This window comes from Ochotona curzoniae, unplaced genomic scaffold, assembly GCF_017591425.1.
Source record: "Ochotona curzoniae isolate NIBS_2020 unplaced genomic scaffold, NIBS_Ocur_1.0 contig_2321, whole genome shotgun sequence".
Taxonomy (NCBI): Eukaryota; Metazoa; Chordata; class Mammalia; order Lagomorpha; family Ochotonidae; genus Ochotona; species Ochotona curzoniae.
Genome location: NW_024465421.1, coordinates 15,506,872 through 15,530,801, shown reverse-complemented (window position 1 = coordinate 15,530,801; position 23,930 = coordinate 15,506,872). Strand labels below are relative to the sequence as shown.

Genomic DNA, 23,930 nt, shown 5'->3' with positions numbered 1-23,930 from the left:
TGGATTTGTTCTGTGATACTTATAGGAAATGTCATCCGTACGTGGTTGCTGGTGTCTTTTGGGAACATTTATTTTCACTGCCTAGCATTCAGAAGGACATGTTCTTAATTTCCTTTCTTTCCCTGTCCTGGTCAGCTAGACTAGATCCACTAGTCTGTCCATCGTGGGTTCACACGGGCTTGTGTGGAGGCTTCTCCAATTGTTAGTATTTTTGTTGCCTTGACTCTAGGTTTTCCCAGGGCTCATTGAAGTTTTTGAGCTACAAAAGTATACCTGTCCTTGTGTGAACATCTACCAGAAAAGATGACAGAAAATTTGTAGTTTAGTTCAAGCTAACTGCATTTTCCTCTTCAAATGTGGAGCATACCTATTTGAGTTTGTACACAGAGTGTTTGTCCTTACAGTACTCTTCCCTTGATTTACTTTATTGAGTGTACCTTTCTAAATTTACTCCTTTTTGGACTCCATTGTGGTCCTTCATAGCAGTAACATTTGTGTCTTCGGTTGCATGTATTTTAGCAAAAGCATGCACTTGTAAAACTGTGACCCTAGTGAAGATCAAGGTGCAAGTGCAGGATTGGACTGCCCTTTCCTGCCCATGAACAGGAGGTAGCATCTGGGTTGATCTTGCTTTCAAATCTTTTGTAGAAAGGAAACCTTTGAATATTCTTATGATTTATTACCAATTTTTAGCTATTAATGATAACTTTATCGTCTTCAGTGTATTTTTATTCTTTGCTCTGACCCTTGCTGACTGACTTGGGGTGCCTGAAGGTCTCTGTGTGAATGGTTTTTGGTGCCCTCTCTGCTGTGAGCCCAGCTATCAGAGGAGCCTCCCCACCTGTCTAGGGTTATTGCAGTGAGCCACAGCTTCTGGGGCTGCCTCTGCCCTCTTGGTACCTGCCGTGGCTCAGTCTCTGTGTCAGGCTCTCCCTCGTGTTCAAATCTGAATGCTCTTCTGCTCTATGATTTCTTTGCTTTCTATATTTTGCAACATCTACAGCGAAAGTTAACAGATACTTTTGTCAGTTATCATATTGATTCAGTTATCTTTTTCCCCAGCTAGTTTAGGTCCTTGAAAGCTGAGACCAAGTCACTTTGTGCCCTCTGTCTTACCGAGTCAGTCGTCCTGAAGGTCCGTTCTTGCCTTGAGTCCTTTATAGGTGCTGCCCTTGGAGCTTAGTGGGGCTGGAGCGCTCCCAGAGTGCTTGCCCTGCTCTTGCCACACTGCGCCTCAGTGGGGTTCCCTCACCTTGCAGTTTCTTCCTAGTACTGCTATTAGGAATGTCACACATAGCTTCCTCATAAAGTGTGACCTTCATATGCACAAAGATCTAGTATAATTGTTTTGCTGTTATGTCTTCTTCCTAACTAGAATATACACTCTATTTGAGTGGCCTTTCTTAAGAACAGTGTCCCTACCCAGAGGTTGGTTCCAAGATCACGAAATTTGTGAGTGCTAAAGTTCTTTGTATAAAATGGTATAGTGTGGGTATAACCTATATACTTTCCTTTTGCCTTAAATCATCTCTGTGTTCCAATTCCTCTGTAAATTAAATGTAAATGCTATGCACATAGTTGTTTGTTGTTTAGATAATGACTCCCCCCACCCTGGTCTGTACTGCTTGAGTCTAGGTTGTGGGCTCATTGATTAAAAAGGCTGGCTTTGGACCTGCTGCGGTGGTTCTGTGGCTAAATCCTCGCCTTGCAGAGACCAGGATCCCATGTGGATACTGGTTCATGTTCACTTCCCATCCAGCTCCCTGCTTGCCTGGGAAGCAGTAGAGGTTGGCCCTAAGCCTTGGACTCTGCACCTACATGGGAGACCTGGAAGAAGCTCTGGCTTCTGGCTTCGGATCGGCTCAGCTTGTTGCAGCTACTTGGAGTGAGCCAGAGGACAGAAGATATTTGTCTCTCCCCTCTCTGTGTGTGTGTGTGTGTGTGTATAAAGGCTGGCTTTACGTGGGAATGGTATTCTCCAAGCTTGTTCCTAATTTAAAGTTAACTGTAGCATTTTCAACACTGCCACTGTAGGAGACATTTTGATGGGAACTGTTACTGTTTTTTATTAAAGGTTTCTGTTTATTTGAAAGGCAGAGGGAAGGAGAGACAAAGATTTTCTATCCACTGGTTCACTCCCCAAATGGCTGCAAAGACTGGAGCTGAGCTGAGCTGAAGCCAGGAGACAAGAGACCCTTCAGAGTCTCCATGCGGTTGAAGGATCCCAGGCTTGGACCATTCTCTACTGCTCCCCAGACCTCTAGCAGGGAGCTTGATGGGAGGTGGAGCAGCCAGTACAAGAACCCCTGTGGGATGCTGTACTTGCTGGTGAGGATTAGCTAATTGAGCCATGCACTGCCTCTCCCCTGCCCCCCTCAACTGTTCTTTGTATAACAGCTCTGTCAGCTTCAACACGCTGATCAGCAGGTTCCAAGGGACAGTGGTTAGGTGTTTTACACAAGAAAGAATATAGTGAAATTTCCTAGGTTTTATCTGTCTTGAAAAATAGCTTGCCTAAAATATTTAAAGTTGTTTTGTCTGTTGTATTTATGTAAACATTATTTAAACAATTTAATCACTGACGTGTCTGGCATTCCAGTAGATTGCCTGGAGAAACAGTTTTTGCCAGTTTTATGTATACCTGCTAACTGGGGAATGAAACCTAAAGTTTTTGGAATCCACAGATTTCTACATATAGCTGAGGCCTTCTTATTACCCTTTCAAAAGAAGAAAAATTGGTTTTTGTTGGAAATTATTCTAAAACCTTGTATGCATTTAGAAGCCTTTTTCAGAGAACTTTTTGGATTCAGAATTTAGATTGTGTGGTTTTTTTTTGTCATAGAACTTTCTAATTTATATTCTAAATTTATAAAAAGAGGTACTGCTTTTTTAAAAATAGTTACTTCATTGTTTCTGAAAGCAAGGGCCATAGAGAAATCTTTGGAGGTTTACTCTGAACCTGTGGGAGGCTCAGCCAGAGCTATGGGACTCGCACAGCGTCTCACATGGGAGCCAGGCCCAGCTGCTTTCTGAGGTCTCTGGGCAGGAAGCTGGAGTTGGAGTTGAGCTGGGACTGGAATCCGATACTCCATTATTGGAAGTAAACCATGACTAACTCTAACGCCTCTGGAAGGCTGTGTGCGCGTGTTCACTGCTTGATCGCTTCCCAAGTGGTTTCAGTGGCTGGAGCTGAGCCAATCAGAAGCCAGGAGCCTGGAGCCTGGATGCAGGGTCCCAAGGCTTTGGGCCATCCTTGACTGCTTTCCCAGGCTACAAGCAGGGAGCTGGATGGGAAGTGGGGCTGCCGAGATTAGAACCGGCGCCCATATTGGATCCCTGAGCATTCAAGGTGATGAGTTTAACCATTAGGCCACTGCTCCGGGCCCTCAGAATGCTCTTTTAAATTTTGGCTGCCCCATTTCTGATTCCAGGCTCTGTGTAAGGGAAGACAGCTGGTGACGGCCCAAGTGGTTAGCCCCTTGCTGCCTTTCTGTGAATTCCTAGTTTTAGTCATTTGGGAAGTGAACCAGTGGGTGGAAGATCGCTCTTTGTCTTCTTTGCCTTTGTTTCAGGTCTCCCATGTGGGTGCAGGGTTCCAAGGCTTTGGGGCATCTTCTGTTGCTTTCCCGGGCCATGAGCAGGGAGTTGGATGGGAAGTGGAGCAGCTATGATATCTTCTGGCACCCATTTGGGATGCCAGGGCTTGCAGGTGGAGATTAGTTAACAGTGCCACAGTTGGCCCTAAACGCTTGCTCTCTTTTATATATATCAATCTCCTTGACTCTCAATAATACATAAATTTTTTTTTTTTAAGATTTCTGGGTTTCACATTGTTCTGTGATAAGTTGGCACTTCATTGGCTTAGATGGAGTGATGGCTGGCATACCCCGAGGCACATGGAGAATTTGGCAGTTTGTCAGAGCTGGTAGAAGACATGTGGTAGCATAGCAGAGGAAGGAGGGCAGAGCACGTTGGTCAGCTACCCCAGGCAAGTGTTGACAGCAGAGATCTGGGTGAGTGGAGACTCTAAGGTGCTTTGTCAGCCAGTGCTTCGGTGAGCTCGACAGCATGTCAGAACTATGGAAGCCACTTGAGCAGAACCCTCGGAGCATGCTGCACGTCGGGGATGGCTGCTCCCCACCTCCTGGTGCTGGGACTGTTGGGAGGCAGCCTTATCACTCTGCTTCCCCCAGATGTAGGAAGAAGGAAAAGAAACTTTGGAAATAGAAGCTTCACCACTTTGCTCTAGTCCTTGTCCCTTCCCACCCTAGTCAGCTCTGTGAACAGCATACAGTATCATCTGTATGTAAAAGAATTGTTCTGTGGTATAGTAAATCTCTGCCTACGTGTTATTGTATACCTTCATTAAGGCTAGAATCCTACCTCCACTTATGAGTGAGGAATTTTGGTGTAGATATTCATCTTTAGTTTTTCCTTTCATTTCTGTTTCACACTTTAAGAACTTGGTATGGGTTGAAATTAGAAACCAGCAAAAGAGGGCCTAGCATGGTAGCCTAGTGGCTAAAGTGGTTGCCTTTCATGCCCCGAAAGCAATCCTGAAGTTTTTTTTTTTCCCCAAGATTTGTTTATTCATTTTGTTGGAAAGGAAGATTTACAGAGAAGGAGAGACAAAGATCTTCCATCTACTGATTCATTCTCCAACTGGCCACAGCAGCCGGAGTTGAACTGACCTGAACCCAGGAAACAAGAGTTTCTTCCAGGTCTCCTATGCTGGTGCAGGGCCCCCAGGCTTTGGGCTGCCTTGTGCTGCTTCCCAGGCCACGAGCAGGGAGCTGGATGGGAAGTGGGGCTGTCGGGACGTGAACTGGTGCCCACATGGGATGTCATGCTCGCAGGCGGAGGGAATGTTAGGTTGCTGAGCCACGGTGCCTGCCCCAGCCCTGTGATGTTGTATTATTTTAAATGGTAATACTGCAAATTTACTCAATGAATGAACGATGTCTTTTCAGGAACTTCCTCCTATCTAGAAATATTGTATTTTTTTTCCTTGTAAACAAATGGTAAAAGCTACATATTTTAAGCTACTTAAACCAATCTGATTGAAAAAAATGTATGTACTATAAAATGTGACACAAGAAAAAGATGATGTCTGTGGCTATCTTTTAAGGCGACTGTTTCATAGTTTTCTTAAACTGGAGGCTAAATAGAAACGCCTCGGCCCTTGGCTGCCGCCGAGCACAGTGCGCACCCCGTTTCTTGACCTGTGGCTACTGCTTATTACCAGGTTTCAGTAGCTATCCAAAATTGCCTTTACTTAGAATAGGAAGAATAGTGTGATTATTTAAGAAGTATCTTCCTTTCCCAAGTAGCTTGTGTACCAGAGCTTTGAGATTTATCTGAGAGGCCTTGTGTTCTTTTTCAGCAGGAGCAAATGGTTATTTCAAGATCACCTCCAAAAAAAGGCATCCTAATGCTTGAGATGGCGGGTGTACCGTGTCTTACCTCTGCTTACAGTAGCCTGCTTCTTTAGCCCTTAAGTGTTTCTTGGTGATTCTAAGCCTATTTCCTGCCTCAGGGCGCCTAAGGGGATGTGTCCCACAGGAGTTAATTGGTGATGTTGAAAGGAATCTTGGCCTGTTTTTAACAAATATGCTTGCTGTGTTACTCTGGTTGTGTTGGTAAAATTAGAAATAGAGCTAAAGTGTTTCAGATTCCTCTCTAAGTTGTGTTTATCTCTTTGGGAAAATTGGGATCACGTATATGATCTGAAAGTGCCTTCTGAATATTTCTGATAATATCTTTGTCTCGTTGAGGTGCGTAAGGGGTTTGAGGTAGCTGGCGTGCTAGAATATTGATTGCTCCTTTGGTGCCACAGCCTTGACTGTGTAACATAGACTATCCCACACTGAGGCAGTAAGGCCTAACTTGCTTAGAGTTTTCTGGGAAAGTATGTATGTCCTAATTAAGTAATAATTGCTTTTCTTTGTTACATGCTGTATTTTTAAGAGATCAGTGTGCTTCTTAGGATATAAAATTTTTTAAAGATTTGTTTGCAGGAAAGAAGCAGGAAAGGATTTTCCGTCTTCTGGTTTGCTGTCCGGTTGCGCTTGGGTCAGGCCACAGCCAGGAGGCCAAGACAGTGCAGATCTTGCTTCTGATGGGCGCAGCACTGACTGTTGCAGTCACTTGGGGAGTGAACCATCGGACGGAAGATCTTCCTCTCTGTCTCTCTTTCTCTCTGTATATCTGACTTTGTAAAAAATATAAATAAATATTTTTTTTTTTTAAAAAAGATAGTATAACTATTACTACCACTATGACCAAACTGCCACCCTAGCTTACCATTTGGAATCCTGAGCTATTATTAGTGCCTTTGTAGAAAGTAATCAAGAAATGTTAATTTTAATAGAACAGAAATGGAAGGTGTAAGTTGAATCTTACGATATAGTTAGTGTTGGGTTAGATTAGGAGACTGATTATAGAAGCTGGAGAAAGACTCCAGTGATAATGCACCAATTAGCAGTTTGATACGATATCTAGGGAATTGGTTATGGTAGTACGTGAAACTGGCAGGCTCATAAGCATTTCCAATAGTGTTAGACCCAAGACTTGCTGTTAGGTTCTGTGGCATACATACTGTACGGACGCCTGGCCTGCATCAGGGGAGCCAGAAACTTCCCAAGGAAAGCTAGGGTTGCTTGCGGCAGAGACACTGCTGTTCCAGGCAGGCCTGAACAGGAGGAGGTGATGCCTTGTAGGCACAGAAAGGCTAGAACGAATGGGACACACAGAGCAGAAGGGTTATTGCAAGAGACGTAACTGGAAAGGGAGGCAAGGTGTGGTGTGCTGGATGATGTGGGCAATGTAGTGACCTGGCTCGCTCAGTGGAGATGGGAAGGAGATATCTGACCAAAAGGCCTTTGGTAGAGAACAACTTATGAAGTGGTAAAGTTCATTTAAAAGATAAGTAAATCACACACACTTGGCCCATAATTTTTTATTTAAAAATTTTGTTTTTCATTTGAGGGGTGAACATATACACTCAAGTAGAGAGGAAGGGAAACGGAGGTCTTCCATCTGTTGAGTCACTTCTCAAATGCTAGGAGCTGGGTCTGTGCCAGGCCAAACCCAGGAGCGTGCACTCAGCTGGCTCTCCTGTAGGGCCTGATGCGTGCTGGAACCATTACCTCCCCAAATGTGCAGTAACTGCAATGGAGAGTTGTAGCTAGGACTCAAATTTAGGCACTTGGACATAGGATGCATGTTTCCCAAGTAGTGGGTTACCCCTAAGTAATTTTTTTTTTAATTGGAAAGGCAGATAAACTGAGAGGAGGAGCGACAGGAAGATCTTCCCTCCACTGATTCACTTCCCAAGTGGCCACAATGACTGGAACTGAGCTGATATGAAGCCAGGAGCCTGGAGCTTCTTCCAGGTCTCCCATGTGTGTGCAGAGTCCCAAGGTTTTGGGCTGTCCTCGACTGCTTTCCCAGGCCACAAGCAGGGAGCTTAGGAAGTGGGGCTGCTGGGATTAGAACTGGTGCCCATATGGGATCCCAGGGTGTGCAAGGCAAGGACCTTTGCCGCTAGGCCACTGCGCTGGTCCCCCCAAAACGTAGCTTCTAACTCCTCTCCCTGGTGATGGTGCCAGCCCTGGAAGCTCGCTGCAGCTCTCGTGCCCAGTTCCTGGTGTTTGCTCCAGAGTTGACGCTCCACGTGGCTGTCCTTAGTCTCTGGCCCCTCTGCAGGCTGAGCTGATTGGTGTGACCCCAGGAACTCAAGTGAAAAAGAACATCCTGGGAGTGGACATGGGATGCTGCAGATGAAGCTTTCTCATGGGACACCTATGTCCTGTATTGGAGTGCTGGTTCTCGTTCTGGCCATTCCATCCTTCCAGCGCATAGTGCCAAGAAGCATTGGATAATAGCCCAAGTGCTTGGTGTTATTGCCACCCAAGTGGGAGGCCTAGATAGTGTTCCTGGCTCTTGACATTGGTGTGTAATAGCCCTGGCACTTGTGGGCATTGGGTAGGATGAAGTAGTGTGTGGAAGATACATCTGTAAGTGCCAGTCTGACTTTCAGATCAATCAGTTGATCATTTAAAATTGGGGACATATTGTGAATGAATATGATTTTTTTTTTTTTTTATGATTTACTTTTTCTTACTGGAAAGAAATGAAATTTGTAGTGAGGGGGAGAGCCACAGAGAAGGATCTTACCTGTGGTTCACCCCTCAAATATCCATAGTGGCTGGAGCTGAGCCTATATGAAGCCAGGAGCCGGGAGCTTCCTCCGGGTCTCCCACGCAGGTGCGGGTTCCCAAGGCTTTGGTACATCCTGGACTACTTTCTCATGGTGTGTGCAGGGAGCTGGGAGGGAAGTAGAGCAGATAGGACTCAAATCAGTGGCCGTATGGGCTCCTGGTGCTTGCAAGGTGAGGGTTTAGCCATTGAGCCATCACACTGGATTTGGATAGACATGATATATTTTTAAAAAGATTTATTCGTTTTTATTGGAAAGGCAGATATACAGAGAGAGGAGGAGACAGAGGAAGATCTTCCATCGGATGGTTCACTCCCCAAGTGGCGACAACATGGCTGCAGGGTCTCAAGGCTTTGGGCCATCCTCTACTGTTTTCCTAGGCCATAGGCAGGGAGCTGGGTGGGAAATGGGGAAGTGGGGCTTCTGGGACTTGAACCAGTCCCCATATGGGATTTCAGCGCAAGGCAAGTACTCTAGCAGGCCATCACGCTGGCCCTAGGCATGAGACTGCAGGCGTTGTACGAGTACTTCCCAGAACTGGTGAAAAGCAGGCCTCTTCTTGGGTAAAGTAAAAGTCTACAGTTCTAGCTAATACTTTCTTATTTCATAAGTCAGCAGTAGTAGTTTAGTTGACTTGGCTTATCAAAATTAATTAGAACCCATAAATGAATAATTATCTCTGAGGAAGGCTCATCAAATATGATATTAATATTTCAGTATTACACAACTAAGCTGCTTGAATCTATTTCTGATATGGGATGGTTCAGTTTTCTTCTATTCAATTTGAAATTAAATTTTCCCAAGAGAAGAAGTTTATGTAAAAAATTCCTTTGATTCCCAAGTAAAGTTTAACTTTCTCCTAATAAAATGGTACACACAGAGTCCAGGAGTCTTTGCCATCCTTTGTGAAAACATGACTGAGTCCAAGTGAGTAAGAGACCAAAGGGGTCATCTTGAGTTACTTGGTAGGGTGGGTAGTTCCTGTTGTTACCTGTTAGTGTAAAATCCAGTGCCCTGCATGTGTTGTGTGACAGTTGGCTGTCTTTGAGGGCTGCTGTCTTCCTGCCTCATTGGCTGTAGTGCAGATCTCATTTCCTGATTTATATCTATTACAAATTAGAGCTCCCCACGAGGGCAGAATCTCTTAATAAGCTTGAGTTACAAAAACCCTTTGCGGCAGTGTGATGCTTATTCTGTTAGCACCACTAGGTGTGCTGTTTGCATCAAGTCATGTTGGAGTGCTTTACAGCAGAGCTTCCTGGTACTGTAGTCCTGACGTCACAGTTTTCAGAGCAGGCTGTGCGGTGTGCTCTCTGCCCCACCCTCACTCCTGGTTGCTCATGCTGATGCTTCCTGGACCACAGGACTGCCTTCACATGACAGATCGTTCATGGAAGGTCTTAGGAGCTGGGACATTCGTGATGAATGGTCTGCTGGATTGGTTACATCTTCTGTCGAGGATAGGTAAATAAGCAGTAATATTTGCATGTGATTTGTATGGTATTGTGAGCATTTAAATTCTCTTATGTAGTAAGTTTTTTTCTCTGTTTGCCACCTTAAGCCTTTTTATCTTCTAAGGCACAAAGTGGCTTCCTATCTCAATTTTTACTTAGAACATGAACCCTAAGGGGGTCTAGTTCAACTACAAGAACCTAACCCACGAATGATATTTGCTTCATGTTTGAACAACAAATGCTTTAACCCACTGTCTTCACTAATATTGTAACTACTGTCTTACAGATTGACTTGATGCAAAACATCACAAAGGCTCCATATTATACAGTATGCGATTTTTGAGGTATGAGCTTTAGAAACTTACCTCTCCTGTGGCATGTACAACAGGCTTTAACTTCAGTTCGATCCTTTTGGGGAAATAGATGCACTTCTTTTTCTTTCTTTGATTTTCCAGCATTAGAGGGGCTGTCGTGATATTTTTGGATCCTGGCTGGGATTCTTCGCCTTAACAGATATTCTCTTTTTCTACTAAGAACACTTATTCTGGCAGATGATAGCTTTTTCAGCCTTTCTAACTAGCTTAACATTTATGACTGTCTTTTGGGATTCAAACCTGCATTTTCTATTTTGTGCCTTTGATTGCTTCATCCTAAGTGTTCATTTCTGTTCTTTAATAATGTTTCTGTTATTGGACTGGGATGATCTTGTTGTTTAATAAAACTGTTTAATTCTAACTTTTTGGATTCCTAGCATTTAATATTACAAAAAAAATTTCCTTTAAATTCTGAACTATTTTGTGCTTTTGGGTTCAGAATGCTTACAAACTTAATTCTAGTTGGAAAATATTTGATCAATTGATATCAGAAGTGGCAACTAGGGAGTTTTTAGGCAGTTCTGGGATTATGGTAATAGTAATTATTCAGTTCTTAAGCAAAGAACTTAAAATAAGTTGTTTATTGAATGTTAAGAACTTGTTTCAGTTATATTCATGTGTTGATGATCTGTTTGAGTATTAACTTCTTCAGATTATAAACCTTGTGTTTATGTTTAGGTGTTTATTTTATGTTTAGGTCATCTTTTTTTTTTTTTTAAGATATTTTTATTAGAAACTCAGATATACAGAGAGGAGGAGAGACAGAAAGGAAGATCTTCCATCTGAGGATTCACTCCCAAAGAGGCACAATGGCTGGAGTTTCTTCCAGGTCTCCCACAGTGGGACAGGGTCCCAAGGCTTGGAGCCATCCAGGAATTGCTTTCCTAGGCCACAAGTGGGGAACTGGATGGGAAGTGGGGCTGTGGGGATTAGAACTGGCGGCCATCCCTACGTGTGCAAGGTGAGGACTTTAGCCCACTAGGTTCCCATGCTGGGTCCTGGGTCATCATTTTAATGTGCCTTGCAATCTAAGTATATAAGAACTCATTATCTTATTTAAGTCTCACAATAGTCTTACATGCTAGATGGATATTATTCCCATTTTGTATAAAAAGACAATTAGTATTTGGAGATTAAGTGTTGCATGCAGAGGTGCAAGAACCTTTTCATTCCTGGAACTGGGATTTGAGCCCAGATCCTTTTGTAATTTGTATTCTGTGCTGCCTTAACTACTGTGTTGCCAGAAATTAATAGACTTTTTTTTTAAAGATTTATTTATTTTTATTACAAAGATACACAGAGAGGAAGATCTTCCGTCCAATGATTCACTCACCAAGTGACCACAATGGCCGGTGCTGCGCTGATCTGAAACCAGGAACCAGGAATTTCCTCCTGGTCTCCCACGCGGGTGCAGGGTCCCAAGGTTTTAGGCCGTCCTCGACTGCTTTTCCAGCCCACAAGCAGGGATCTGGATGGGAAGTGGAGCTGCCGGGATTAAAACCGGCGCCCATATGGGATCCCAGCGCGTTCAAGGCGAGGACTTTAACTGCTAGGCCACACCGCCGGGCCCAGAAATTGATAGACATTTAGCTCTTAATAGTGAGGACAGTAAATGTGATATGTAAATATAATAAAGACATGCTTAGACAGTTGTAACTTAAGTTATGTTTTAGCATTAGTCATGTGTTGATGTGCTTTTGTTTATCAGCAGTGACTCTTCACCAAGTTGTATTAGGTGCCATATGTACTGACAAATTCCAAAGTGTCAGAAAAGTTCGTAACTGTTTTATTTTTAGTCCCCTTTCAGAAAGTAATAACATATTGTAGTTTATTATAGGTGACATTTCATGTGCTATTTTGATCTCTCTCTTTTTAAAGGTATATTTTTATTTCAAAGGCTCAGTTACAGAGTAACCACTTGGTTATTCCCCAAATGGCCACAATGGCTGGAGCTGGGCCATCCGAAGCAGGAGCTGCTTCTAGGTCTCCCATTGCAGTGCAGAGGCCTACGACCTCTACTGCTCTCAGGCCATTTGCAGGGAGTTGGAATTGGAGCAGCTGGAATTCAAGCTTTCACCCATATTGGATGGCAGTGCTGCACGCGGAGGCCTAAGGAATGCTGCTACATCATGATGCTGGCTCTTGAAGTATCTGTCTGTCTGTCTATCTATCTATCTGGATTAATTTGTTAATTTTGACAATTGCTGTTAAAAAAGGAGGGACACAGGAGTGCCATGCAGTGGTTCAATTAGTTAACCCTCTTTCTTTAAGTGCCAGGATCCCATATGGTCACCGGTTCATGTCCCTGCAGCTCCACTTCCCATCCAGCTCCCTACTTGTGGCCTGGGAGAGCAGTTGAGGACAGCCCAACTTGGGACCCTGCATCCGCGTGGGAGACCTGAAAGAAGCTCCTGGCTCCTTGCTGCAGATTGGCTCAGCTCTGGCCATTTGGGGAGTGATTCAGTGGATGGGACATTTTTCTCTCTGTCTCTCCTCTCTGCAGAGAGAATCTTTGGGCTCAGGGGAAAGTGAGACAGAGAGATTTCCTAACCTCCCATTTACTCCCAGATGGCTGCAATGACCAGTGCTTGGCTAGGCTTGAGCCAGGAGTTTATTCCAGGTCTCCCACAGGGAAGACAGGAGTCCAAACACTTGAGCCACCTTCTTCTGCTTTTCCTAGGTCATTACTAGGGAACAGGATTGGAAGTGAAGTGGGAATGGCATGAATTGGCACCTATTTGGACGCCAGTGTTGAAGGTGATAGCTTTACATGTTACGGCAGAATACAAACCCCTGGAGTGCTATTTTTAGATACCTGGGAATATCTGAGTTTAATGATAGTTTTTTCGGCCTACTGAGTATTTATATTGTTTATACACTTAGTATTGTTAAAATATATTCACACCCTTGTTGAAATTCTTTTGATTTGTTTTCCATGTTAGAAGTCCTTACCTGTGTTTATGAACAGTGAATTCTGAATATTGGAAGAAAATATTCCATTATGGAGCCTTAATTGTTTTAATGTGCTGTATAGATTATGGGATTATTATTAAGTCTCAAGTGATTTAGAGATGGTCTAGTTAGGAATTCAAATTTAATCGGACCTGTTTGCATTCTATATGTTACATTTACAGTGGTTGCCGAGGACAGACCAAGGTGTCCAGCTGATGGAGTGTGTGCAGAGTTTCATGTTTAATACTTTTGTAGGTACTAGCAAAGAAAGGATAATGAGGTCTAAATAGATGTCCCATCAAAATGAAATATAAACATATACACCTGTATGTACACATCTAATGCACATCAACTTATCATTTGTGCACATGGAAGAGGGGCACAAAGATGAACAAATAGGCACGCTTCTGCACTTAGAATGTTCTAGGATTCTCCAAATAATTTTAATTTCAGAATGTGTTTTTAGTAAGTGCCATAGGAAAGTCTGTGGTTGACGGTTGAAAGAGTAAGACTCCTGGGAAATGTTGCAGCTTCTCTGTTTTACTGATGAAAAAAACCAAGGTGCAGTCCAGACAGGAGCTAACCTGGAAAGTGTGTTAGTTTTATCCTGGGCTGCATCACTTGTTTGTTAGTATCAGGTATTTACATTTTAAATAGATTGTGGACTACCTTGCTTCTGTTTTCTTGAAACTTTGTTTCCTTATGTTTTGTAATTGTAATTGATACTCTTTACAATTAAGGGATTAAGCAGTATGGTGAAATAACTGCACTTCTTAGCTATAGTGTTCTTTCCCTGAGCTTGCTTTCAGGTCTCATTCTCTTTTTTTCCCACCAGATAATTAAGAATTTAGTTCAAAGTTTGGAGCCTGTTGCCTTGAGTCTGTCCTTTAACACGATCGGTTAACACACTGTCCCACCTAATGTGCTGCCAGTGGTTTTAGTATGTGGGAAGAGTGATATTTTCTGACTGATACACCCTCTTCCTTGGGAAAGAATTTAGGAAGAGTTACTGTTTTTGTTGAATCATAGGAGGAAAGAAAATCCTCCAACAGAGTGCCCAACTTTTCCTGGGATGATCAGCTTGGTGTTACTAAAACCAGTGAAGAGCCTGGGCAGTCTAGCCTCAGCTGCGTAATCCTGGCATTTATTCTTACTCTGATAGTGGTTAAATGGAAGAGAAAGGCTTGTTTAAAAAATTATGATAATGTGCATTAAAATGCTTGCTTCAAGTTCTAATCTTACACTTTTTTGTCTTTTCAGAACTGACAGTGCATCAGCCGATCCAGATAGTTTAAAATATTCTTCGTCCAGAGATAGGGGGGGTTCTTCCTCATATGGACTGCAATCTTCAAATTCAGCTGTGGTGTCCCGGCAACGGCATGATGATACCAGAGTTCATGCTGACATACAGAACGATGACAAGGGTGAGCGCAGTGCTTTGGCATGAGTGATGCATGTGTTGACTCTCACCCTTCCCTTGCTCTAATATTCTCTCATAGTAATAACATTGATATAAATAATAAGCTATTATTTCTGAAAAGTTGTAATTTGTCTACTTTTTAAAAGGATTCAAGTTCTTGATACATGTAATAAATGCAGTTTCCTTTCCAGACAAAGTGTGGTGTTTTCATGAGGTTGAAGTCTTTCCCAATTTATCTCTTCTAATAAGTTTTTAATGTTTTAGTTTCTCTGCTTGTCTTCCAATGAAACAGTTAAACTGAAATAAAAATGATTTCATGATAGGTTGCAGCACGGGCAGAAGGTAGGAGACAGGAGGCGAAGCAAGGGCTAGTTGAGCTGTGGATTTTAGATCCTGAACCTTGGGGTTCTGACAGAGTGAAACAATCTGGTTACAATGTTCTGAACATTGCTGTTTTCAGGTGGCTACAGTGTCAATGGAGGATCTGGGGAAAATACTTATGGTCGGAAGTCGTTGGGGCAAGAGCTGAGAGTTAACAATGTGACCAGCCCTGAGTTCACCAGTGTCCAGCATGGCAGTCGTGCATTAGCCACCAAAGACATGAGGAAATCCCAGGGTAAGGCTGGGAACAGCTGGGAGCAGTCCCTGAGGCCTGGGCGGGGCCTGCTGCTGAGGCCTGTCACCATGCGCTCATTAGCTGAGTGTGAGTTGCCAGGCCTGTGGAGGTGGTGGTGATTTACCATATTCACCATATTAAATGCTTTAATACTTTTTAAAAGAAAGCAAGTTCTTAAAAAAAAAAAAAAGATAAGACTGAATGAGCTCTAGAAGGGTTTCCCCAGTGATGATGCTACTGAACGTGGTAGGCACTTACTGTAGCAAGTCGGTCACTCTTGGGTTGGTGGAGGACACGAATGTATACAAAGCAGGCCCTTTTCTGCAGTTAGTGTAAGGCCACATTCTGCCTTCTAACCCAACTTGAAATCCTAGGATTAGAGGCAAAGATAATTTTTTCCTTAAAGGGAAATTTGATTAGACCGGTCAAGTGGAAATGGAGATGTTTTGTGTGTGTATGCTTTGTTGGATATAATTGGCCTTTGACCCTTTTGTTTCTGACCGTTCTCTCTCTCCGTGCGTGTGTGTTACGTTTTCCTACTGAACATCTTTGTCTTTTCAGCCTTTGGTAGGGGGCACATACGTTAAAAGCATGGTTTCCTTTGAGTAAGTTTTCAGGGGTTAAATGAGTAAGTTAAAGACTGCACAGCTTCTTGGTAGAGTTTAAATCCTAGATTTAATGCAAATCCTGGAGAGTGACTGTGGAGCTCATTTAGTCCAGTTCTGCTTCCTTACCAGCTCAGTTACCATGTGGTGCTAGTGGCAGGATTGTAAACAGAGCCTGGATTCCCAGTTGCCAACCTGCTGACATTTTCTATATACTAAGATACTTTGTGAACTAGGAATTTATATTTTAAAAATCCCATCCTTTTTCTTCAATTATTTTATTTTTTCTTCATTTCGTTACGCCTTAGAAATGAAATGATGTGTATATTTTAAATTAGTTAATGAATTTGTTTGAAAGGCAGAGTTAGAGGGGTAGAGACAGAGATCATCTGTCTGCTGGTTCACTTCCCAAGTGGCTACAGCAGTTGGACCTGTCCAAAGCCATGAACCGTTTCTAGGTCTCACACGTGGTTGCAGGGATCCAAGCACTTGGGCCACCCTCTGCTGCTTTGCTGGGCGCATTAGCAGGGAGCTGGGTTGGAAATGGAGTGACTAGGACTTGAACCGCCACCTTTATGGGGTATGGGCCTGCTGAGAGTAGAGCTAAGCCCTTGGGTCTCAGCTGGTGCTCTGGAATGAGGTGTTCAGTGTGCTTAGCATTCATTTATTATTCCCTTTGGCATTTTTTTCTTTTTAATATTAGCTGTAAATATGGAAAAACAAAGAGAGACAGAACACGCATTCCTTGAGGTTTTTATCCTCTCTTGGACTATGGCTGCTTTATGTAATTTGAATGTGTTTGGACTGTTAAGTTTGTTTATACTCAATGGGCAACAACATGTTTATGTGCACAGAGCGAGCGATGTCTTACTCTGATGAGTCTCGACTGTCCAATCTTCTTCGGAGGATCACCCGGGAAGATGACAGAGACCGGAGACTGGCTACTGTAAAGCAGTTGAAAGAATTCATCCAGCAACCAGAAAATAAGCTGGTCAGTACAGTGTATTTCAAAATGTTGATTATGTCTTGATTCCATAATGAAACAATGCTGTGTGGAATAGTGTACAAAAAGAGTTACTTTTGAGACAGAAAAATGGAATTTCTTATTCTGTTGTATTATAATGACCTAGAACGTAATGTCCTGAATATTTTATCTACCTCTGTCCATTGCTGGGTCCAAGTTGGTATCATCTCCAGTGAGGTGCTCTTTATTTTAAATGTTTACTTTCATCAACTTGAAAGGCAGAGAGAGAGAGATTGAGAGAGATCCATCTGTTGCCTCACTGCCTCAAGTGCCTGCAGTAGCTAAGGTTGGGCCAGGCAGAAACCTGGGGGTGGCAGCTGGCTCCAGCCAGTTCTTCCTACTGGGTGGCAGGGTTCCAAGTGCCACTGTCTGAGCCACTGTCTGTTGCCTCTCAATTGTGTATTAGCAGGAAGAGCTGCGTCATGAGGAGCAGTGAGCTGGGACTCAGACTGACAAGGCAGTGGGGGCGTGGGTATCCCAGGTAGTAGTGGCTATAACCCATGTGTGCCACAATGCCTGTGTCATTTTTAACACGTTGAAGCCTGTGGATAATTCTGTTGCCTCTAGTTTTTAGTCCTGTATTCCTGGGGTTGAGGGTACATGTTTTGGTTGTTCTGGTGTAGTGGTTTAGTAAATGGAAAGCCCTCAAACAGTACAGAAGCAGTTATACATTTTTCTTCATTATTTAATAAGAACTTTATATGGAGCTATAGAAAAGCTCAAACCAAGATTTTCCCTCTCAGTATTTTAACTAAGGTTTGAACATAGAGCAAGTTCAGACAATTTTACGGTAGGTACCAGCATGGTGACAGAGCAAGCTAATCCGCCTGCAAGCCACCAGCATCTCATAAGGGAGTTGGTTCATGTCCCAGCTGCTCTACTTTGAATCCAGCTCTCCATTATGGCTTGAGACAGCAGTGAACAGCCTGAGGCCTCTGGTCCCTGCATCCACAGAGGAGGTCGGGAAGAAGCTCCTGGCTTCCAGGCACAACTCAGCTCTGGCCATTGTGGCCGTTTGGGGAGTGAACTGGTGAATGAAGGACTTCTCTCTGTGTCATTCTCTCTCAAAATCTGCCTTTCAGATTAAAAAATAAATCCTGAAAAAAATTACAGTAAACTTAAATCCACCATCCAAATTTTATTACTATTATCAAATTGCATGATTATATAACTTCACCTTTCTTTTCGTTCATTGATCCATTTTTCACATTTCATGAGTTGACAGTCTTCATTTAATGCTTTTATGTTTCCCATGGATGAATTTCTGGATTGTTGTGAGAAGAAGTTTAGGACATTCCTGATTTATACTAGTTGGTTGCTGAGAATAATAAGTTAATATGCTATGCAATTAAAATTTAGAGGAAAAAACTAATAACAAAAAAGGATATAGTATTGTTAACAATGTAAAAGGAGTTTTAATAAATGTGATTTTTTTTTTAAGGTGCTAGTTAAACAGTTGGATAATATCTTGGCTGCTGTACATGATGTACTTAATGAAAGGTAAGTAATTTAATTTAAAAGTATTTTTTAGAAATTGTTTAGAAATAGAAAGGAGATAATTTCATTGGGTTTGTTAATGAACATTGGACATGTCACCTGGTCTTGTCACTCTTTTCTGTATTTATATGTTAATTAACATTGAAATCTAGTGGAATCTACTTGAAAAGGAATACTTTTTTTTTCTTTGACACTCTCAAGTATTGATTTGTAGAATGCCATAAATTCTTGATGTAGGCTTCAGTTAGTGATTAATTTTTATATACATGAAAGCTTTGAAACTAGTCAACAGAAGTAAAAGGCAGCTTCTTGGGAGTGAAGAAGACCTACTGGTTTTCACTATGGGTTTGTGGAACAGTAACACTTGTTGTCCAAGAATTGTGATGGAAGACATCTGAAACTCGTCTTGGCAGGCACAGATTGGTCTTTTGATGGGTGTATTCCATCTGGTTACTTGCTATGCTAAAGTCAGTGCAGTTATCCTTACAAGTTATTAAATTTAACAGTCCTAACATAGATTATCATAGAGAAGGTAATTACTTACAGTATTATGTATATATTTTGCTATATTCACCTAAATTATTTAATATAGTTTGAGATGAAACTTGAAGCCTGAATTTTAGTGTTTTGGGGCCTTTATTTTTGATAATGAGTAATTTATAGAAGAACATCTATTGTTTGACAGACTGGTTAGTGTCTGAAAAACACTTTTGGGTTTTGTATAATAAAGTGTCTGAGTTGATTTCTGTAGTTTCAGCAGAAATTTTTAAAAGTCATTGAAGATGGTCTTGTAAGATGTGTTATTCCTGTCATCCTTGGAAGCTTAAGCTTACACTTTGTGTGTGTGTGTGTGTTGTTTGTGTTGAAATAAACACAGTAGCAAATTGCTGCAGGAGTTGAGACAGGAGGGCGCCTGCTGTCTCGGCCTCCTTTGTGCTTCTCTGAGCTATGAGGCCGAGAAGATCTTCAAATGGATTTTTAGCAAATTTAGCTCATCTACAAAAGATGAAGTTAAACTCCTCTACTTATGTGCCACCTACAAAGCACTGGAGACTGTAGGAGAAAAGAAAGCCTTTTCATCTGTAATGCAGGTAAGAACAAGGGGTGGGAATTGATAATGTACTTGAGAAGCAAATTGCCCTTGCAATGTTGTTGGACGAGCTTGAAAAAATCAAACCGAATAAGGGTTATCTATGGATAGTAAATATAGTGTAAATACATTTCCTCTTTGTCACTTTGAATAAAGGATACACATTACAGATAGATTTTAAATAACATGTTTGAAGGTATGGGAGGATCTCTGTTTTATAAGCTCTCCTTGCAAGTTGCACACTGATCTGAAGATTTGAAAGTGGGAATTCTACCAGCAGCTATATAATAGAACACTTCACATTTTTTGAGGGACACAGCAATTAGGCATCACAACTCTTTTTCTTTTTCATAATGTGTCAAAAATTCTTAATCCAAGTTGTGTAAAATGACTGCCTGTAAATGAATGACGGTTCTGTTTAGTTTTATTTCACCTTTATGTCCGAATCTATTAAAAGGTCATTCCTTAGTTTTAAATAAGATTTTAAGTACATTTTTAAAGTATGTTTTCGTTCAGATATTTTTTGAAATTTTATTTGTATTAGAAAGGCAGAGTTACAAAGTGGGAAAGAGGCAGAGGGACAGAGGTGCTCCTCCATTTGCTGGTTCACTCCCCACGTGGCTGGACTGGGCCCAGTTTGCAAACAGCAACCTGAAGGTTATGAGGAAATTTTTTAGAAAGTATGAGAAAATGTCTATAACTAAACAGTGTGTGATTGAATTTGGCTTACTGTATATACCTTTTTTCCTTTTTTAAAAAGATTTGTTTTTATTGGAAAGTTTGATATACAGAGAGGAAGATATTCTGGAATAAATTCTGTCCAGTGATTCACTCCCCAAGTGGCCTCAACTGCTGGAGCTGAGCCGATTCGAAACCAGGAGTCCAGAGCCTTTTCCAGCTCCCTGATTATGGCCTGGGAAAGCGGCAGAGGATGGTCCCAGGTTCTTGGGTTCCTGCACCTTTGTTTTGTGGGAGATCTGGAATTGACTCCTGGCTTCAGATCAGCTCAGCTCTGGCCTTTGGGGCAATTTGGGGAATGAACCAGTAGGTGAAAGATCTTTGTGTCTGTTCTTTTCTCTGTAAATCTTTCTTTCCAGTAAGAATAACTACAATTCTTAAAACAAAACAAAAAAACAACTGTGAGTGTAATATGTACATGATACTATGAGATCTTCTTACTGTCTTGTTGTTAGCTATAAAGAAGAGCTTTTCCTTTTTGCAGAAAAGTCATTTTTAACTGTTGCAATATATTGTGCCAGTGATATACCATACGTTTAGTAATATATAGTGGTAATATGAACCTGTGTTTTCATCTAGTTGAAGCAAACTGTACAAAGTTTGTTCTGAAGGATGTCATGTAAAATTTGTTCTTTTATTTGAATTGGAAACTGATATGTGCAGAAGATGTGTGTCTTACAAGCACTGTGCTTGCTAAGTATCTTTAGTAATAGCTGATGTTAAAGGTAGTTCCTAGAACTAATATAAGCAAATCAGGACTGATGTTAACTCATGTTAGAGCAAGTTATGATACGCCTAAACCTTAGTGGAATGAGGAGTTGAAAAAAAATTTTGAAGTAACTTTTACGTATTTTTCTTCATTATCATAATCAATTTTAGATAGTACTGAATAGTGAACCAAATTTTCTTTGTATTTTATTGAATGCTCATAGTTGTAACTTTTATTTTCAAGCTTGTAATGACCAGCCTGCAGTCCATTCTTGAAAATGTGGATACACCAGAATTACTTTGCAAATGTGTTAAATGCATTCTTTTGGTGGCCCGATGTTACCCTCATATTTTCAGCACAAATTTTAGGGTGAGTTCCTCAGTCATTTTTTTAGATAATGGGGTGAGGCAAAGGTAGGGGTGTGTGTTTGTTTGTGTGTATGTGTGTGTTTTAATAAAAAAAAAAACCATCTTTGTGATGACATCAACACTCTAAGATTTTTTTTTTTTTAAAAAGCCCTTTACATTTTTAAAGATGGTATATTTTTTTGCAAAGTGGAGGGAGAGACAGAGAGCTGCCATTTGCTAGCTTCCTCCCCAAATTCCCGGAATAGCCAAGACTGGGCTAGGCTCAAGTTAGGAACCAGGAACTTGAACTTAGTCTCATAACAGGGTGATACTCAAGCTATCACCAGCTGCCTACCGGGGATGGGAGTGTGGGATGGGAGTGGGATGGGAGTGGGATGGTGTGTGAGGGTAGGGGGTTTAGCAGGAACAAGTTGCATTGGAAGCTGAAGTGGAATTCCATCTCTGGCACTCTGATATGAGATGTGGGTGTCTCAAGTGGTGAAGTAACCTGCTGAGCCAGAATGCCTGCTCCACTTTTAAGATATTTAAAAGAGTCTTTCATCATTGTCATAGGTGCAGATCCTTTATTCTTCTGTATCTTTCCTCTTTCATTCTAAAATTTCTAGAAATTTAGAAATTTAGAGCTGAGCTGATATGGAATCAGGAGCTTCTTCTGGGTCTTCAATGCGGGTTCAGGGTCCCAAGGTTTTGGGCCATCCCCCACTGCTTTCCCAGGCCACAGCAGGGAGCTGGAAGGGAAGTGGAATAGCTGGGATATGAACTGGCAGCCATATGGGATCCAGGAGTGTGCAAGATTTAGACATAAAGTTACCGTGCTGGGCCCAAATCTTTTTACTTTTGAATGGTCCACAGGTGGAATAACAGTAATACCTTAACATGATTGACTCCATTTTCTTCTTTGTTTTTCTTTGAAGGATACTGTTGATATATTGGTTGGATGGCATATAGATCATACTCAGAAACCTTCGCTTACCCAGCAGGTGTCTGGTAAGTCTGGTGCCCCAAGACTAGCTGTTAGTACTATTTCTTTAATAGTACAAGAAAGCTGTCTAATTCAGGGTGACATTTTGGTTATCATAAATGAGTATTACTTGTTTGCCAAATGTATCCTTTTAAAGGAAAATTCTGTAACAGGCAGTAGTGTTGTAATGTGGATGGTGACATTTTGTTTTTATGATTATTAAAGAATAACTTGGAGAATTGTCATACATGATAGGGTTTTGGGTTTTTGTTTTGTTTTTTAGTTCTTTGTGAATAGCACAGTACATTTGCACATTTCTACTTGTTTTAATTGCTGTAATATAGTTCTGAAAATTGGATATGCTGGTGAGAGTAGCTCTGTTTGTCTCCATTGGGGAAATGAGTACACATCTTTGATAGTTAGATCTAGTTCTGGATTAGAAAGCCAGCCTGATGTTCAATTGTGGCATTTTAGTTGAAGTCATATGTAGTGACAGCCTGAATTGTAAATGAGTCAGAACCTGGGATTTAAAATTTCTGTAGAATGCTAATTTCTGCAACATCTCAGAGGCTTAGTTTAATAATGATTCGCGTGTTTAAAGTTAGTAGTCATTTTATGCTTTTAATCTTAAGGGCAGCCTTGTAAAAAACGGATACCTTTGAAACAAAGTGCTTGGGTCAACTTATATTTGATTAAATTGATTTGTTTCACTTTTCCAAAATGTCTCGTGACTCTAAGGGTGGTTGCAGAGTTTGGAGCCATTTTGGGTAGCTGATCTGGCGTTCTCCACCACTCTGCTTGGTCAGTTTCTTGAAGACATGGAGGCATATGCTGAGGTGAGTGTTACTGAAAGCTGTTATTTCTTTAAATCTCCGTTAAGCAGGAAAGCTGAAGCGTTAGACATATTGTAAAATAATGCAGAGGTGATTTGACACTTAAAAGCAGAGATTGAAGGAGTACTGCAGTTTTTTCATCATTGCAGTATTTTATTGTTTTATTTTCAAATGTTTGTAGATTAAGATCATCAGAAAGGCTAAAAGGAAAATGTCTTGAGAGTCAGGGACCCTCTATTAGAGCCAATTGTGTCCCATTGCATGCATTAGTAGGAGGCTGGAATTGGGTGTGGAGTGGGAGCGGTACCCAGGCGCGGTGACGTGAGACGGGAGCCCACGACGTAGGATCCTAGCTGCTGCACCAGATGCCTGCTCCTGCGCTCGTTTGCTTGGTTATTTAGCGCATAGTAAATGTATACATCAACAGCATAGTTCGCTATATGTAGTAATAATGTAGTGATTAGCTTTCCCGTCTTTATGTTTGGAACCTTTCAGCTCTTCTGAGTTTTCCTTCTGAAATATATAATAGTTTGTTGGCATTTTTTTTTTAAAGAGCAATGTGCTGTTTAAATAAGAATGCTATGAATTCCTATCTAGGACCTCAGCCATGTGGCCTCTGGAGAATCAGTGGATGAAGATGTTCCTCCTCCATCAGTGTCATTACCAAAGCTGGCAGCTCTTCTCCGGGTGTTTAGTACCGTGGTGAGGAGCATTGGGGAGCGCTTCAGCCCAATTCGGGGTCCTCCAATTACTGAGGCGTATGTAACAGATGTAAGTGTCCTTAGGTGTTTCAGATGTGGTTCAAGAATAAAGATATTTTGTGGTTTAAATGCTCTACTTACTTGTGAGTTATGTTAGTTAGCCTCTCACTTATTTAGCATGCATATGTATGCATCTGGCTGCTTGAACAGCTAGCAGAGTAGGGAACCCTGCCAGGGTCCAGCCTCTCCTTTCATCCCGCAGCCCCAGGCACGAGAGGTCTCGGCGATTGAAATGAGTGTGAACTTTTCTCTGTATCAATCCATTTGTTTTATTTTTTAAAATTATTTTTTAAATTGTGTAGTTAAA

At 41.7% G+C, this 23,930-nt stretch overlaps 1 protein-coding gene across 2 annotated transcripts in view; it reads left to right on the top strand.

The window, feature by feature from the left end:
- The window catches only part of SMG1 (SMG1 nonsense mediated mRNA decay associated PI3K related kinase), an 85,094-nt gene that overhangs the window by 4,286 nt on the left and 56,878 nt on the right, over window positions 1-23,930 (top strand). The window contains exons 2-11 of one of the 2 annotated variants that reach the window (XM_040973273.1): window positions 9,962-10,019; window positions 14,262-14,425; window positions 14,882-15,037; window positions 16,497-16,633; window positions 18,108-18,166; window positions 19,041-19,254; window positions 20,944-21,069; window positions 21,983-22,055; window positions 22,768-22,865; window positions 23,460-23,633. In XM_040973273.1, coding sequence (XP_040829207.1) covers window positions 10,006-10,019; window positions 14,262-14,425; window positions 14,882-15,037; window positions 16,497-16,633; window positions 18,108-18,166; window positions 19,041-19,254; window positions 20,944-21,069; window positions 21,983-22,055; window positions 22,768-22,865; window positions 23,460-23,633 — 1,215 coding nt within the window. In that variant the 5' untranslated portion in view covers window positions 9,962-10,005. The remainder of the gene's footprint in view (window positions 1-9,961; window positions 10,020-14,261; window positions 14,426-14,881; window positions 15,038-16,496; window positions 16,634-18,107; window positions 18,167-19,040; window positions 19,255-20,943; window positions 21,070-21,982; window positions 22,056-22,767; window positions 22,866-23,459; window positions 23,634-23,930) is intronic. The other variant, XM_040973272.1, reaches the window with a different exon arrangement.